Source organism: Mauremys reevesii, linkage group 3 (genome assembly GCF_016161935.1).
Source record: "Mauremys reevesii isolate NIE-2019 linkage group 3, ASM1616193v1, whole genome shotgun sequence".
In the NCBI taxonomy this organism is placed as follows: domain Eukaryota; kingdom Metazoa; phylum Chordata; order Testudines; family Geoemydidae; genus Mauremys; species Mauremys reevesii.
The window spans coordinates 130,986,198-131,002,227 of record NC_052625.1 but is presented as its reverse complement, the minus strand read 5'-3'; the positions used below and the strand labels follow the sequence as shown (position 1 = coordinate 131,002,227).

General features: G+C 40.1%; 1 protein-coding gene across 12 annotated transcripts in view; it reads left to right on the top strand.

The window, feature by feature from the left end:
* The window catches only part of LIN28B (lin-28 homolog B), a 183,911-nt gene that overhangs the window by 53,933 nt on the left and 113,948 nt on the right, over positions 1 to 16,030 (top strand). For 6 of the 12 annotated variants that reach the window (XM_039528472.1, XM_039528470.1, XM_039528473.1 and 3 more), the window contains one exon: positions 8,827 to 9,011. In XM_039528472.1, coding sequence (XP_039384406.1) covers positions 8,827 to 9,011 — 185 coding nt within the window. Of the gene's footprint in view, positions 1 to 2,905; positions 3,818 to 6,879; positions 6,974 to 7,761; positions 7,957 to 8,826; positions 9,012 to 16,030 lie in introns of those variants that run through there. The other 6 variants (XM_039528471.1, XM_039528475.1, XM_039528478.1 and 3 more) reach the window with 5 other exon arrangements.

Here is a 16,030-nt window from a genome sequence, read left to right as displayed (position 1 = left end):
TTTGACTTTGGAATTCTTGATTGATCTAACAGTTTGTATGGAATTTTTTTTCTGGGCTAGAGGCAAAAAGATAGTATACAATGTTTATTCCCAGGTGTCAGCCTATGAGCTTAAATAATGGATTTAAAGCCATCTTGAAATACATTACAGAATTACTCTTAGAGATGGTTGTGACACACCATAGTTCTTCTAACAGGTCGAGTTATTAATGATTAAAAAACGAAGTAGTTTTAAGTATAACAAACATATCAGCAAGTAAAAGGTCAGTGCCCATCTTTTAGCGATATTAAATTGATTTTTAATGCAGCATCAATGTAAACATGTTATCCTGCACAATCCTCACATTCATAGACAATTCCTACCTACATCTATTTTTGAGGCAGCACTATACGTTGCCAAACACTTTTATCGGCATATGAAACTGAAAAAACTCCTCAAAGTTCACTGATCTGTCAGATTTCGTTAGGCAGTATCTATTGATTTTATTCCCTGGAAGCTGCGCTAACAAATCCGGTATTTCACTTTGCAAATGGTCACCTGGGAAAACTCATTGCCCAACTACTCTCCCTACAGCAGCACCCGCTGTTCACATTTTGTTTCCCCATTTGTCCGCTGCCTGGTTCCTTAGAACATGTATTTACAATAGCCGCGTTAGGAAAAGGGGTGATCATATTCAGTTGCTTACCTTGGTTTCAAGGGTTTGCGTAGTTGTATGCAGCCTGTGTCCAGCCCTACTCCGGCTCTGTAGCGTTGTTGGGTGCTCTCCTGCTGCCCACTGAACTTTAATGGTTTTGGATATGTTCCAGTTGCTACTTTTTTGTTAGGCGCATGTCTGTTAGGGATCTGTAAGGTGCTCCTGACGTCACTCAGACTAGCAAATAAAAGGGGCCGGGGGTCCTCTGGTGCTGTCCTTTATCCCCCTCCCTGGGGCACTAAACACATACCGCTGAGTGAGGCTTATGCAGCGCAGCAGCACAATGGGCTGGGAATTCCGTGCATGCTTAATCGCGAGCTACATCTTGTGCTTAAAGCAATGGCTTTGCTCAGATATAGCCGTTCAGAATAGTCAGTGGGCAACAGGCGTCCATAGCATCCAGGTTCTCTGTACAGTAAAGAGCTGCATATGTATTTATATGCACCACATAATACAAACCCTCCTTCAGATTATACCTCCATCTAGGGCCCGATCCTGCTCCCTTTGGGAGTGTTGCTGTTGACTGCACATGGGAGCAGGGTTGGTCCCATAATCGCTGTAGCAATATATTGTAGTATGTGCACGTGCCGTTACTAAAATGGGTAACGGAGACCGGAGTGTCTACCTGCTCAGTGGGCGGGATAACCTTAAACACACACAGTCGCTCGCTCTCAACCCAATGGTTGCTGCGATTGCTATGAAGTTTGAAAAAGCAATATGAGCTTTCAGAAGCAGCTGCCGTCTTTAATTCCTAGGCTTCTCTTCCTTTCCTTCGTTCCCGAAATGAAATTTAGGGACGCATATACAATGTCTTCTTATGTGCCATCTATTTTGAATTTTTTTGACAGTGAGATGCAAGTGGTTTTACAACAGAGGGAGTCTTCAGTAGGGCTGGTTTTCCAAATATAACCACATTTTCCACAAATTACTGATGTGGCGCCTCCTTAAATCTAACCATGGAAGCAATCCTTATCAGTTGCAAATCCACAGCTGAAAAACTGCTAATGTACACGGGGCCACATCTTGCAGTGAGTTCTAGAAGGGCTCTCAATGTCCTAATGCCTTCGGATTACGTCTAGGATTAGAGCAGTGTCGGGTATTTTAATAATGCCTCTCCAAACCATCAGAGTTACAGGCAAAAATGCAGAGTGCATTGTTAGCTATTCCGGAATGTTTACAGTATCACTTTCAGTATCAACATTCATTTTATTTTTTTTACTATCAAATATTTCAAATCACCTATTTAAAACCTTCCCCCCACCAAAATCTGGTTATTAATTCAAATAACACCACCTATGGACGTAAAAAATAAAATACAGGCTTTAAGATATGGAATATTTTAGTCAGGAATGAAGAGAAAATCGTGGTTCATAAATATTTGTTAACATATTCAAAGTTCAGACTTAAAATAAACATTAGGTATATTTCAATCGTTCAGCTACCTCCTTGAGATGTGACACATCCTTTAAAAACATTCATTCATCATGAAGTTTTTATATACCTCACTATTTTCCACTGCAGTATGACGTCAATTTTCTATAACAACGTGTTCAAAATACAAATGGCTGGAAAACTAACCTTTTTATGATTGAATTAAGTATTTCATAACTTTTGGAAAAAAATGGAAATATTTCCAAGTCCATTAAATTAATCGATAATTAACAATACAATAATTAAAAACGTGTAAATAGCGAAGGTATTGGCATAAAATGTTAGTAACTTAATATTCAAACATATGTATACAAGTGTATGTTTGAATTTTTCGTTGTTTATAATTATGGAGAGAACAATTCAATCGCAACGAGGTTTATTTAATTTAAATTTTAAAATACCGGTAAGTCTAAGAAGCATCTTCGGTTAAGAAAAAAGTAAGGTGGGGAGAAAAAAATGATGTTGTTATAACACACACACACACACACACACACACACACACACACACACACACACACACACACACACACACACACACACACACACACACACACACACACACCCCACCACCACACACAGACATCATTTACAGGTGTTAACTTTTCGGGACATTGGAGTCTTCGAAAGGGGTAAGGAAATCACCGTAAACAACAGTGAAATGGGGAAAGAAAGAGAGATTCCCCTTTTTAAAAAAAAGCATTTTATTCATTGGAACCGCTTTAGCTGATTTAGGGCATTGTTACATTTCCTCTCGCTGTTTTTCTACACACAGCCCAGGGTTCCTGACATTAGGGAGGCTAAGGAGGAATCTTCAAAGCTGAAGGAACAAGTACAATTGGCAGAGCTACCTAGATCCAACAGTCTTTTCAACAAAGTCAGCCAGAGGGCTTGAAGTATTCGTTGTATTGCAGGTCAATAATGGAAAGTGGTCGCCGTGGAGGGATTATATAGGTAATAATTGGGATCTTCACATAATGAAGATTTGAATATGAAAAGCAGCCATACCAAACTCTCCTGCATTAATGATCCTAGAAAACTCCCCCGGAAAAACTAACACTGAGACTAAAAAAAAGCGGCGGGGGGGGGGGGGGTGTGAGAATGGAGATCACGGCCCTGGCCCCGCTTATAGTGAACGCTGGGTGCCCAGGCTGCAGCAGAGAAGGATCCGCAGGCCAATGTTGGCGCCTGCGCTGCAGGTGAGACCATAGGCTGGAAGAGCCTTTGTATCAGCTGATTTTTCTCTCTTGCCTTCCCACGCCGTGATCTTACCCCCTTACTCCTCTGATGAAACAGTTCGACATGACACGACTACAGCCCCGACCGAGCAGTCTGATTGTGAAGACAAACACTGTGTGTGTGGGAGGGGGGTGTCATGTCCCTGACACACACAGACTCTGGGTTCCTAACGTGAGGGCTCAGGAGGGAATCTCTAAAACTAAAGGAACATCCAAGGTTGGCAGCGCTACCTAGATCCAATGGGACAGACCCGATCTTCCCAGCAGGGAGCAGCTTCTGGGAGTGGGGAATTCCCCGTCCCAGCAGAGCTTTTTCCTTTAAAATGCAACTTTGCGGGCGGGGACATCCCTGCCGGTAACAACCCGGAGAGCACGGATCTCCCTGAAGCCCCAGGGGCTGGATTGGGCCCCACCGCGCTAATGAGACTGTCTGCCACCTTGAACCACCCAATGACAGGTCCGCTCCGCTTAGCCGGCCACGTCGCGCGACTCGGGCGGGACCGTGCGGATCCCCCTCGCGTGGGGAGGGGCAGAAAGTTGGCTGGCTTGGTGGAAGCAGGCCCGGGTTGGCTAGAAGCAGGAGGTGCCCGAAAGGCGGGAGTCCACCGGCTCCCACGTGGGGCCAGGCTTGGAGGGCGCCGGCGCGTCTGGTCCCTGCCAAGCGGGTGAGTTCCCCGGCAAAGCCAGGAGCGCCCCTCAGCCAGGTCCTGGGACCTGGCTTCACGTGGGGGAGGAGAGAAGGGTGGGTGACTTGACCTGACCAGCCGCAGTGGCGCTGCCCCTCCCCCTCGTTTTCGGAAGAACCGCAGCAGCGGCGGATCTGGTTTTAATAGAGACCATCGCACCGAGCACCAGGCACGTCTGATCTGCACGAAATAAAGGACACCAAGCGCGGCGCGCGTGGGCTCCCTCTCCCCCCACACACCCACCGGCACGTTTGAGTGAAATGGGCCATCGCTGGCTCTGGGGAGGGGAAGATGGGGCTTCCAGCGCTGAGTGATAATAGTTCAAAAATGAAGCCCCCCCACCCACTTTTCGATGTGGTTATCACAGGGCAATGGCAGAGGCGCGCTCGCCTGCTTTTCTTGATTAGCGACCTGAGCAAAACTACAACGTGTTTTTAAAACATGCACAATCGAAGTTATCTTAAGAGCTCAGTTTTCACAGTGTTAAACATGAGTTTTGATTCAAATACACGGAGGAGTGGAAGGGGGTATTAAAAGAAATCGGAAATGAGAAAAAAATTAAAACCAGAGAAGTTTTAGAAACATGACAAATTAGAAAACAGACACCAGAGCTCTGGCCGTTTTGATGCCAAAGGAGTCCTGGGGCAGCTTCATGAATACGATTCTTTCTCCGTGTAATTATCTCAACGAAAAAGCCTGTTTTCTGCGGGGAGGGCAGACAGCGGCGTCTTTCTAACGCGTGAAATATGACAATGATCCTCGAATTTCCCCGACCTGGGTCTGCTTAAAAAAAGAAGCGTTTGTGGCCGATTGTTTGTGAATGAATTTTGGAAGGTTTTTGAGCGTTCCCAGCTGGCAACAGCTCTCTACCTTCCACAAAACTTGAAAGGCTGATGTCCTTTGCAGGAAATGAATGAGTCGATAACATCTGACACCAGTGACCAGTCCGGTGACCCCAACCTTAATTCCAGTAATACTGGAGGCCTGAAAATCTCAGTAAAGACCACTTGCAAATCTCCCCCCTCCCTAATACGCGTAATTTACACAATCAGCATTTATTTTGTAGTGTAGGAAATCCTTTGCAACTATCTCTTATACTTGCATTCAGCTTTATTTTGCTGTTTTCACACTCGTCCCTTTAATCTGATAAAAAAGTATAATACTGTATTGCTTTTTTTAAAAAATCAAACTATCTGGAAACAAAGAACAGTTTCTCCATTAAAACAACAACAACAACAACCTGGGTCAACTTATTTGTGTCTAGTATCAGTAAAACCAAGAGTCTAGTCTCCATAGCATTTTTTCAGCCAAATGCCCATAGAGGAGGCCAATCTCAGAAAAATACAGACTCTTATAACAGATGCTATCAAAAAAATAAAAATTGTATCTATAGATGCCTCCTGTTTTTGGTAGACATATCAAATAGTTGATAGATATTTTCATATATACACTACATTCGTTTGACTTTACATATTCTCTCCAGCTGCCCTGCTTTTTATTTTTCCATTGATTATATCAGAATTGAAATTATATATAGTAGTTCACATATATATGGGAAATACTTAGTTTTTACTCTTCCACCTAGATAAAGTGAGTTGAATATTGATTTATCTTAGTAAAATAATTGCATTTATTAGGAAGTGGAAATGAAAAAAGGAATGGTTTATTGCACAAATGTGTAAAGGCAGGTCAGTGTAGGAAGTCGACCTCCACTGTTGAAATAACCTATAGGAAATTTACGGTTGAAGACTGCAAAGGAATTTCAGGATTTAGAGCTTCTGCTCCACTTGCCAGATTGCTTGTATTTTTACACTTTTGCCCACCCCCTTCTCTTTTTACCAAATGTTCAACTGAGCACCTTGTTATTTCAAACAGAAATTAAAGACAAAGGAAAGTGATTTACACACTTTCCTGAAAAGCAACAAAAAAGAGTAAACAGGCCTATCAGAGCAAAGAGGTTTTGCCTAATTGGGCAGACTGAAACAGCAAGTGCTTTGAAATTTTATAAAACACAATTGTATAAACTCTGGGCAGATCACAGTTTGCTGTTTTGGCTTTTTATTTATTTATGTTTGTGTGGATGGGATAGGAGGGGTAATGCCACTTTAATCAGAAAATAATTCAACCCAGTGTTCTCGTATTTTAACAAGGTATAACCTACCTTTTCAATGTTACGGGGGCAGAAGTGTCCGAAAAAAATCTCAGTTTATGATTGTGTAGTGCCTGTGAATAGGATGTTTACTGACAAGAAAAAATGGGCAATGTGGTTTTATATTGTTCATACCTAACCAAACATATATATTTATCCATGTTCTTCCCCAGGAAGAAAAAGAAGGAAATAGACACTTTTGATTAGTATTTTTTTCTTAACATATTAAAATGTATTATTTGAAATAGGTGCCACGCGAAGTACAGTAGTAGGAATAACAGATGTGTTTTTTTCCTACTTGTATACCTGAGAGAGGTCCAATGTCTAGGGAATTCGTGAAGAAATAGGTGAAAGCTGTAGGCTATCAAGCCCGTTAGATATTTTTTTCTTGTATGTGTTTGACTCTCCCACCCACTAGTAGTGGAGATTTAAAAGTGAAGTCTCCAGCCCAGCATTATTCCTCTTCTCTTTGTCTTCTTCCTCCTGTTCTTTTTTTTTCGTCTTCCTCCTCCCTAGCAAATCCTCCTTTTCTCTTTCAGCCTTTCCTCCTCCTCCTTCTCCTCCACCACCACCATGCTCCTGGAGAACAATCGCTGCTGATTGAGGTTCACTCTAATGCTAGGCTTGAAAACTGGGCTCTTATTTAGGAAGTCATTAATCACATCCCCTCCCGCGGAAAGAGATGGCGGAGAAACCTGTGAAGTGCAATCCCTCGCCCCATCCCCCTCCAAAAATGTTTTGAAACGCTAAACCTCAACACATTCTGAACCATATTAAGGTGATATCGCGTTTCCGGTACGCGTTTCTTTTGAATATGAAATAGTCATATGAAACAAAGGGAGGAACACCAGCGATTCTCCATGTATATGTTGACCCCAAGTGTGCATATGTTTCTGAGTATAGTACATATAAAGTTTTCCTGGAAACCTCAGTAGGTTAAAATAAGGTGATCAGCCTGTTAAATTCCATGAAGCAGTCGAATTTTGGCTAACGTGTCTACACGAAAATAAATACGAGGTTAAAAGGCAAAAATACAGTTATGATTCAAAGGTGTTTGAATGCCACTTTTATTAAGGAAGTAGCAACACTTGCAAATTTGTACATATTTTTGTACACACGACAATATGCGTAGTAAGGTGTGTATCTGTACAGAGTGCACATATGGTTATGCATGCATAACATAGCATATGTGATCCTGTATACATATTTGTGTGTCTAGTCACATAATATATCTCCTCCCTATGACTGTACATATATATAGTAATAATCTCAGTTGTATGCCTGAGGTGGGGTGTAACTATGTAGCTATACGTGTATTTCTACATAAATGTGTATATACACACGCGCACAGAAACCCCCAAAATACGTCATCTTGATTTACCGTGAAGTGTGAAAATTAGCTGTAATACAAGTTCGTATTTGAATTTTCTTGTTCATTCATAAATTATTTTGGTGTGTCAGCCTAAATTGAAATGGCGATTGGCTACTTCAGACTCTTGCCAACCCCTTAAGGATCCGATGTGAAATTAGTCGCAAGAAAGCATGTAATTGACAAAGTCACGTGTGCGTAGGGGGCCAGAAACTGAGGGAGAGAGAAAGGGAAAAATCAAAAGAGGGAAAGCACATTAGACCATGCGAGCTAAATTTGTGATCGTTCAAAATCAGGATGTTAGATTGATGCAGAAGACCACTTCGATCCAAAGGGAAAGTTTTCATCTCACGAGTTTGGAGCAGAGGGCCCGTGGGGCAACATGGCCGAAGGTTAATTTTCTTATTCTATTGTTTTTCTATGATTTTTCTCTCTCTCTTCCCCTCCCCTTCCTCCTCTTTTTTAACCCCACTAGGCACCATTCTTTTTTTTCTCTCAGATCGCGCAAGGGGGCTTTCTACAAACCTATTGTTACGGATTTCCAAAAATGTTCCGTACCGCCCACACCGATTCACACAACTTGAAAAGCGTTCAGGGAGCTATTGTTTGAATTGTTCCTGTACGATTAAGCACAGTTTCAGTGGTGGGATGAGAAAACGTTTGTACACCTGTCCCCCCAACTTTAACTGAAAGTTATTCCAAGGGGTGGGGGGTGGATGCACGTTGGAAAATAGTACTGGATCCGCCGCTGCATGTGCAATAACACGTTGTTGTGCAATCTGCCCCGTTTTTGCTCATTCCCTCTTCACCCCCACCCGCGCTTTACAAGAAGAGAATAATTTAGCTGAGCATTTCTGTTGGAAAATGGGATCGGTCCTAAACCAGCAATATTCAAGTAAAGTATCGCGTTCTGTGGTGTAGTATGGCTGAAAGTTGGCGTGAAATAGAAAAATACACGTATATACAGAAACGTGGGCTGTTCTGGGCGAAAGAGAGCGAGCGAGCGAGCATATGCGTGGTTTCCTCTCTGTTACCCTGGCTGCTTTTTGGGTTGTGGGTTTGCTTTTTTTAATGGTTTTCTCTGCAGGGAAAGAAAACGGGTTGATTTTGTAATTTGCGGGTGGTGTGGGGTGTGTGTGTGTATGTTTCTCTCCCCTGTGTAGCAATCCCTTTGTACAAGGCAAAGGACATTTACCAGAATTTAACTCTTTGCTTTGCATCTTGTGTCTGTGCCCCCTCTTCCTCCCCCCCCCCCCCCTCAGCAGGGGCGAGTAAAGGTGGAGACGAGCCCGGGAAGTTGCCGGAGCAGGAAGAGGAGGAATCCCAGGTTTTGCACGGAACAGGCCATTGCAAGTGGTTCAATGTGCGAATGGGATTCGGGTTCATCTCCATGATCAACCGGGAAGGAAACCCTTTGGAGTCTCCAGTTGATGTTTTTGTACACCAAGTAAGACCAACTTTTGTCTCCCATCTTTTCCACCCTCCCCCCTCGGCCCTTGGGTTGAGTTCAATGGTGATCGAGTTACACTGGAAGGGAAACAATCTATCGTTCTAGATATTTAAATGCATCTGTATATATGTAATAATAACTGTTCTAAGAAGGGGTTCTATCTACATCACCCCATTAAAACTCAAATAAGATCAGCGTCCATAGTTGGTGGGTTGTGCAAAAGGATATTTTATCTCTTAACAATGCAAGGCTGGAGTACAAACTTTTCTTTTTGAATTCTTTTTTTTAAATCCCATATCCTGTTTTTAATAAGGTTTAAACTTTTCAGCTATGTCGTCTGCTCAGGAGCAGATAGGTCCTTCTGTGCAAAGGTAATTAAAAAAATAAACACAGAAAAGGATACATAAATATATTCACCAATTAGGTCTGTTGTGAACATATTTTTCTTTTAACACTCTTCTTGTATAGTTAGACATTTTTAAAAGTAGTTCATCCCAGATTAGTTGGTGAAAAGTAAATGTAATTAATAGGTTTATTTTGCAAAATACAGACCTGAAAACATCCCTCTGATAATACATGACTCATCAAACTCAAACTGTGGATGTGTGTTTTAAAAATCTCTTTTGGAAAACAGATCCAGTAGTACATAAGACTAAGGACACTGTCTCTTTAAAGACACTGACCATAAAGACGTGTCCATTGTTTATATTTTTAACATACCTAACTAATATCTAGAGCCTTATTTTGTACATGGAAACTCTAAGGAAAATGTCTTCATTTGAAAAAGCTTCAGCTGCAAGAAATGTTAATCAGGAAGTTTAGAAAACTTCCTCCAAGGTTATTGACGTGATTTGTGAGAAACCAGTGTGCCTAGATCTCCCACATGCTTGTATTAGTCCCAAATTGCAAGAATGACATTTTTAATTTCATCAGCCTTCTAAAAAATGTTGATCAAAGAAAAAGAAAATAATATCTGCAAAGTTTAAAGAGACTGTTTGTTTCAGGCTGGGTAATGGCCATGTCAGGAAAGCTAAAGGCATCTTAACTTTTCAGGTAGTTGTCCATTTCCTATGACGTTTACAATGATTTGGGGGAGGTTTTGTTACATGATATTCTATCTTGATGGTCTAGTTTTATTCCACATATTATTGTACATTTGGGCTCATTTTCATCATTCACATTTAAGGAATATATATTTAGGATGAAGCTGATAGGAGATAACTGAAACCTAAGAAACAATGTCTGCTGGCATGTTGCTTTGCTTTGTGGTGGTGTTTGGGTAGATATTTGACCTTATTGTGATATGTCCACCCCTGCCTGCAGGGCCTACTTATTCATAGTGTCTGTTTGCATGTGGAATTAGTTATAACTGTGAAATGGAATAGAGCTTTTATTTTTAATGTAAAAGGAATACTTTGTTTTTAAATTCTTACACTTCCTGCTTCGTACTGTCAGGCGTGGATGAAGCAGCTCCTTTGCTGCTGCTTTTCATGACACTGAATTACTGAAATCATTATCAAATCTGTTTTTCCCCCTCTGAACTGTCTTTAGGTCATTAATTGATCTTTGTAATTACATAAATGTATTTTATAGATGAAAGGGGAAAAAAGTTCTCTGTGTCTAATACCTTGGTATATTTTGTTCTCTTTGCTCCTCTAATATTAAAAAAAAAACAAGTGTTTAAAGGATAGCAGATTGATTAATAAAATAAAATATTTGAAAACAGTATTCTTAGAACTGTGTAACTGCAGAAAGATGTTAAGTGATCATATTATGTGTAGGACATTGCTACTGATGCACACTTTAAAGCAAGTCCTGTAATTTACTTACACAATGGAAAATATTCATAGAAAGTCAAAAGATAATCTAATAAAATTGTAGGAAATGTTGAAGCCAGTTTGTCTTTTTTGTCACATAGAAGATGAGGACATTTAATAAGCCAATAAGTGAGTTATGCTGGTGTGTGTAAGAAGAAATAATTTCAAGTGTAAATGTTTGTAGATACTGTATTAATCTACATGTCATAAATATTTGTATGGATTTACAGATTTCTGCTGGCAAGCAATGCCATAAAAGATAGTATAGCTAATTGGTTTAAACTGTGAACCTCATTAATAATTTTGAATTTTTCCTTAAATATATGTCTTAGTGCACTAATTTATCAGTGGTTCATAATTAATTGCTCTCATTACATCAAAGAAAGTATTTTAATATATCTCACTTTGTTTTTTCTTGTGGAAATATTCATTAGATATAGGGCTTATGGTGACACTAGTCTCTTCTCTCTCCCAAAGGTTTAATATAATGGGGGGGAAGCAATGCCTAACTTCATTATTATAGAATACATTGTGCTACTTGGCTAGCTGATTTGAAGGTGACAGTAGCCACTGGCGGATAGATAGTCACAACAACATAAGGCCCTTTTTAAATCTGAAATGTTATACAAAGAAGAGATTGCATGCTATTAAAATAGAGTCTAGTATCTGTACTTTCAGTGGGCCCCATCTTCCAAAGCTGTACTCATGCAATTAGTTCTTAATCATTTGACTATTGAAGTCAGAAGGATTGCTCATGTGAGAAAGGGTTTACAGTTATATTATAAATTTGTCTGGCTAAATATTGCTATATGCAATTTTAGAACTAGTGTGTCTTCTACTACCGCACCTACTTATGTACAGGGGCATAGCATACATACAGATACCCGACAGACTTTTTAGATACTATGTATCAGAAAAAAATAGGAAAAACCCACTACATAATTTAGTACCTATACAGGATTGCTTATGTAGGATTGTTCCCAACAAATACACTTTTAGTGTTTTTTCTAGCCTAGCTTTAAATATTCCAAATGATAGGATTTTCCACCCTCTTCACTTGAGAAATTGTTCAAAGCCTAAGAGATCTTGCTGTCAGGAAGACTTTCCTGATATTCAGTCCAAATTCCCTTTAATGATTTCATCCTATTATTTCCACTTATATTTACTTGTAGCACTGTAAATAATTTATCTCCCTCCGTGGTGTTTACACCCCTCAATTATGTGTGGACTATTATCATGTTTTTCCTTTGTCATTGCTTAACTAAGCTGTGCATATTTAGGTCTTTTTTAGAGCCCATACTTCTTTAAGTCAATAGAAGTTCTGTGCATGGAACAGCTGCAGTATTGAGCCTTTAACTCTTCTTTTTAAGTTATTCCCTTCAGCACTCTGATTTTGATTGATCTTCTCTGAACTACCTTCAGCTTGTCATTATCTTTCTGGTAATGAGGTACTCAGAGCCAAACCCATTATTTCAGATGGAAACATACCAGAGGTCTCTCTATATTTATATATTATAATTAAAGTAGAGTACATTTGTAAACATTTACACTCAACTCCTTTTCAGCTTTGGTTTGGATATGCCAGTCCATGTATTCAACGTTTTCATGCTGATCTTTTGTTTGAGCTATTCATTATTTCCAAAAGGAAGTTATAGAATAGTTAACCTGTTTGTTTCTGAATCACTTCTTACTCAAATTGCATTAATGGGACTATCATTTATTTTTATAAGAGTAAACATCATGGGCTAAATTCTGCATACTGTAACTCCATTGACTTAACAGCATTGTACAATACTGGTTTTGGCTCAGTATTGTTGTTCTCTGCACTTTAAATTCCACATTAGTTGCATTATAATCGATCCTGTCTTTAGTGGGGGATGCTTGTATTTATCAGAGGGTAGAGCTGGGCCTAATGAGTGTGCAATGATAGAAACTTCTTGTGATTCTGCATAAGTTTAAGTACAGCAGTTTAAAAGGTCTACAGTTCTGTAAACTAAAAGGGATTATATGTGAGGTTTTAGTCCCAAGATCACAGTAAAAGGGTTGATGCTTGAAGTTAGTTTAATTGCTGGGATGTTATATACAAACTTTTTTTTAACCAAGGGGGAGGGGTGAGCTCTGACCCACTGTAGGTCCCTTCCAGCTCTAATTATTCTATGGTTTACCTTGGGAAGAAGGTTTAACTTTGAAAGTGCTTAACAAGATTGTTTATGTGGTCACACAAAAAAGAGCAGTTTTTGTTGGTTTTAAATGTAAATAGAAGCAATTTATAAGTGTTTATTACACATGAAAGTTTCATAACCTTATATTGTTTCTGAATTTTCAAATCCTTGGCTAGGTGGATTTGTTTAGAAGAGCAGATAGTGGGGATGTCTTATATTAGGATCTGGTCCTGCAGTCCAAAATTATTGCCATAATGGGATTGATTTTTGCATAAGGATTTTAGGACCTAAAACGGGATGCTTTCTATATCTGCATTTAAAGGACTGGCATTAGCTAAAAACACACATTTCCATCTGAAACTTGTTTTAACTGCTATTCTTACACTTAAGTTTACTGAAACTGGAAGAAATCTGAGGCATTTCCCCCCCCCCCCCCAGTTACTTTGTGCATTTGACTTCATTTTGTATATAGTAAATTGCACTCTTTCCCTTGTTTTAGTGGGTCTTTCACACAACAAGTGATAGAGAAAAAATCATCAAAAATAATATACAGTGTAACTGTAAAACAAAAGAAACAAAAATATTGATTAGAGAATTTAGGGGCAGATATAATACCCCAAATAGAATCTGTTTTTCAGCTATTGTTTTTAATTACTAGATTTTAAGTTGTTTGTCTTTTTAAGATTAGGCACCTGATCATGCGTTTCTTTTGTATCCAAAGCTGCTGCTGATGTCAACTAGGGCATGCAAAGTTTTATTGGTACAAGAAATGCAAGACTTGGCATAGTGTATTACATTTAATATCTAATGTCCCTAATGTCAGGGTCTAGATCTTCTACGTGTAGGGGGGTACATTTAGTGATCTAGTACATCTCTTTCTTACACCTCTACCCCGACATAACGCTGTCCTCAGGAGCCAAAAAATCTTACCGTGTTATAGGTGAAACCGTGTTATATCAAACTTGCTTTGATCCACCGGAGCGCGCAACCCAACCTCCCCCCGAGCGCTGCTTTACCGTGGTATATCCGAATTTGTGTTATATTGGGTCACGTTATATCGGGGTAGAGGTGTATTATGATCAGGGCTTGAAAAAGCTTGCACATAGTGACTTGAAGTTTTGATGAGCAAGAGGGGAGAATGGCAGACTGTTTTCCCCTGCTGCGTGCAACATAGCAGTGCCACTTCGGAGTACAGCAGCCTCTGTGTGAGGCTTGCTGCTCCTAACCTGGCTTCATTAACTGTTGCTTGGGGGCACACAAACCCAAACCCCAATCTAAATAAAAATGGATGGAAGAGACTTGAGGAGCCAGGAGAGAGTGAGGTAGGTTTAGGTGAGCAAGTGAGGAGCAAAATGTGTGTCTTTTGACAGCAAGGGTATAAGAGGGAACAGGCTTGAAATCAGATCTGCAATAAAAAATCTGGGCCCAGCTATTGGTACTGAGACTTGCTCAGGGGCCTGAGCCCATTCATTGGGAATCTAGGCAGTGGCTTGTGGGGGCAGTCTGAGCCCAGGGCCATCATGGAATAGTCATGTGGGAGGATTCCAGGAGAGGTGGCAGAGTGGACAACTGATGAGGGATTCCTGGGGAAGAGAGCTGCTCCCTTCAAACCAGGGTCAGGAGTGTATAGGTTGGATGTTTGGAAACAGCTTTAAAATGCTGGGTGGAGGGATTTGTGGTGGTGTTTTAGTTCTGGTGAACCACAAAAAAATCTTAATGAGTGTTTACAATATGGTTAACAGTTAACTGAACCAACCTCTCCTTTGGGAATCCTAGTAAGGAAGCCTTCATCTGTGATAAATGCCTCTGAGCAGAATCTATTTACATTTAAAGCTCACATCTTTGTGCGTTTTTAATCTGAAGACATATGCAGTATTGGATTCCATTGAAGTCAATGGAAAGACTCCCATTGATGCGAATGGAGTTGGATCAGCTCCTGTCATGCTAAGCAATTGTAAATATTATTTTTTTCCAGGCATAAATCACAAATTATTACACCTTCAGGGGACCTACTATTGGCCCAATTATTTGGGACCAAATGCTCCCTTGCATGAGCAGAGGGGAACACAAGTCTACAAATCCTTCTCCAGAGCATACTTCTCCCTTCCTCCAACTCTGAGGAAGTCTTGCATGAGCTTTGGAGGATGGGAGGAGGAGGACATTCTGTTTGGAGCACTTTTTACCCTTCATACAGCGACGGTATCCAAGCAGATATATGTGCCTACATTAAAAGAAAATCAACTTGGAGATTTTTGTTGTTTATTATTTGTCCTGCGTTAACACCAAGAAGCCCCAGTTAGGGATCAGGGCTCCATTGTGTACATTCTACATACAGTGAAAAGACAGCCTTGCCTCAGAGAGCTTACAATCTAAGTAAATCACATTGGTGTGAAAATTTTGTTCCTAATACAATTACTGTAACTGAAAAAATATTTCTCACTTTCTTTTTTAAGTTTACTTACCTTGTACTTTGACAGCACATTGTTTAGAATCTCTTTCTCCTGTATAGCCAGTCAGGATGACATCAGTGAAGGCAAGGTCAGACGCTTAGATAGGCTGAGATTCTCTAAAATGTTTAGATACCTAACTCCCATTGACTCCAGGGGAAGTTGGGAGCCTAAATATCTTTGAGGCCCTTGGCCTTACTCCTTTGCTGAAAAGCCCATTATAAATATCAACAAGAGAGCAGAAGAACATGTATAATATTTCTTAAGGGAATCTAAACAAAATAGATCTGCTGTTTAAAGGATGATTTTCCAGAAACTGGAATTTCTAAAAACGAGTCAATTGAATTATCAATTATATAATTTAATTGGCAGTAATCCTTTTATGTTTTTCAAGGGTTATTCACTCAGGCCAGGTCTACACAAGAAACTTTTACCAGTATCATAATATAAATGAGGGCTGTGTTTCTTTAAGACATTTTTCTACCGGCAAGAAGCCCTACTGTAGACACTATTATACCCGTAAAATAGTTGATTTTGCTGGTATAGTTTAATTCATTTGAGAAACGGGTATAAGCAATTCTGGCAACATT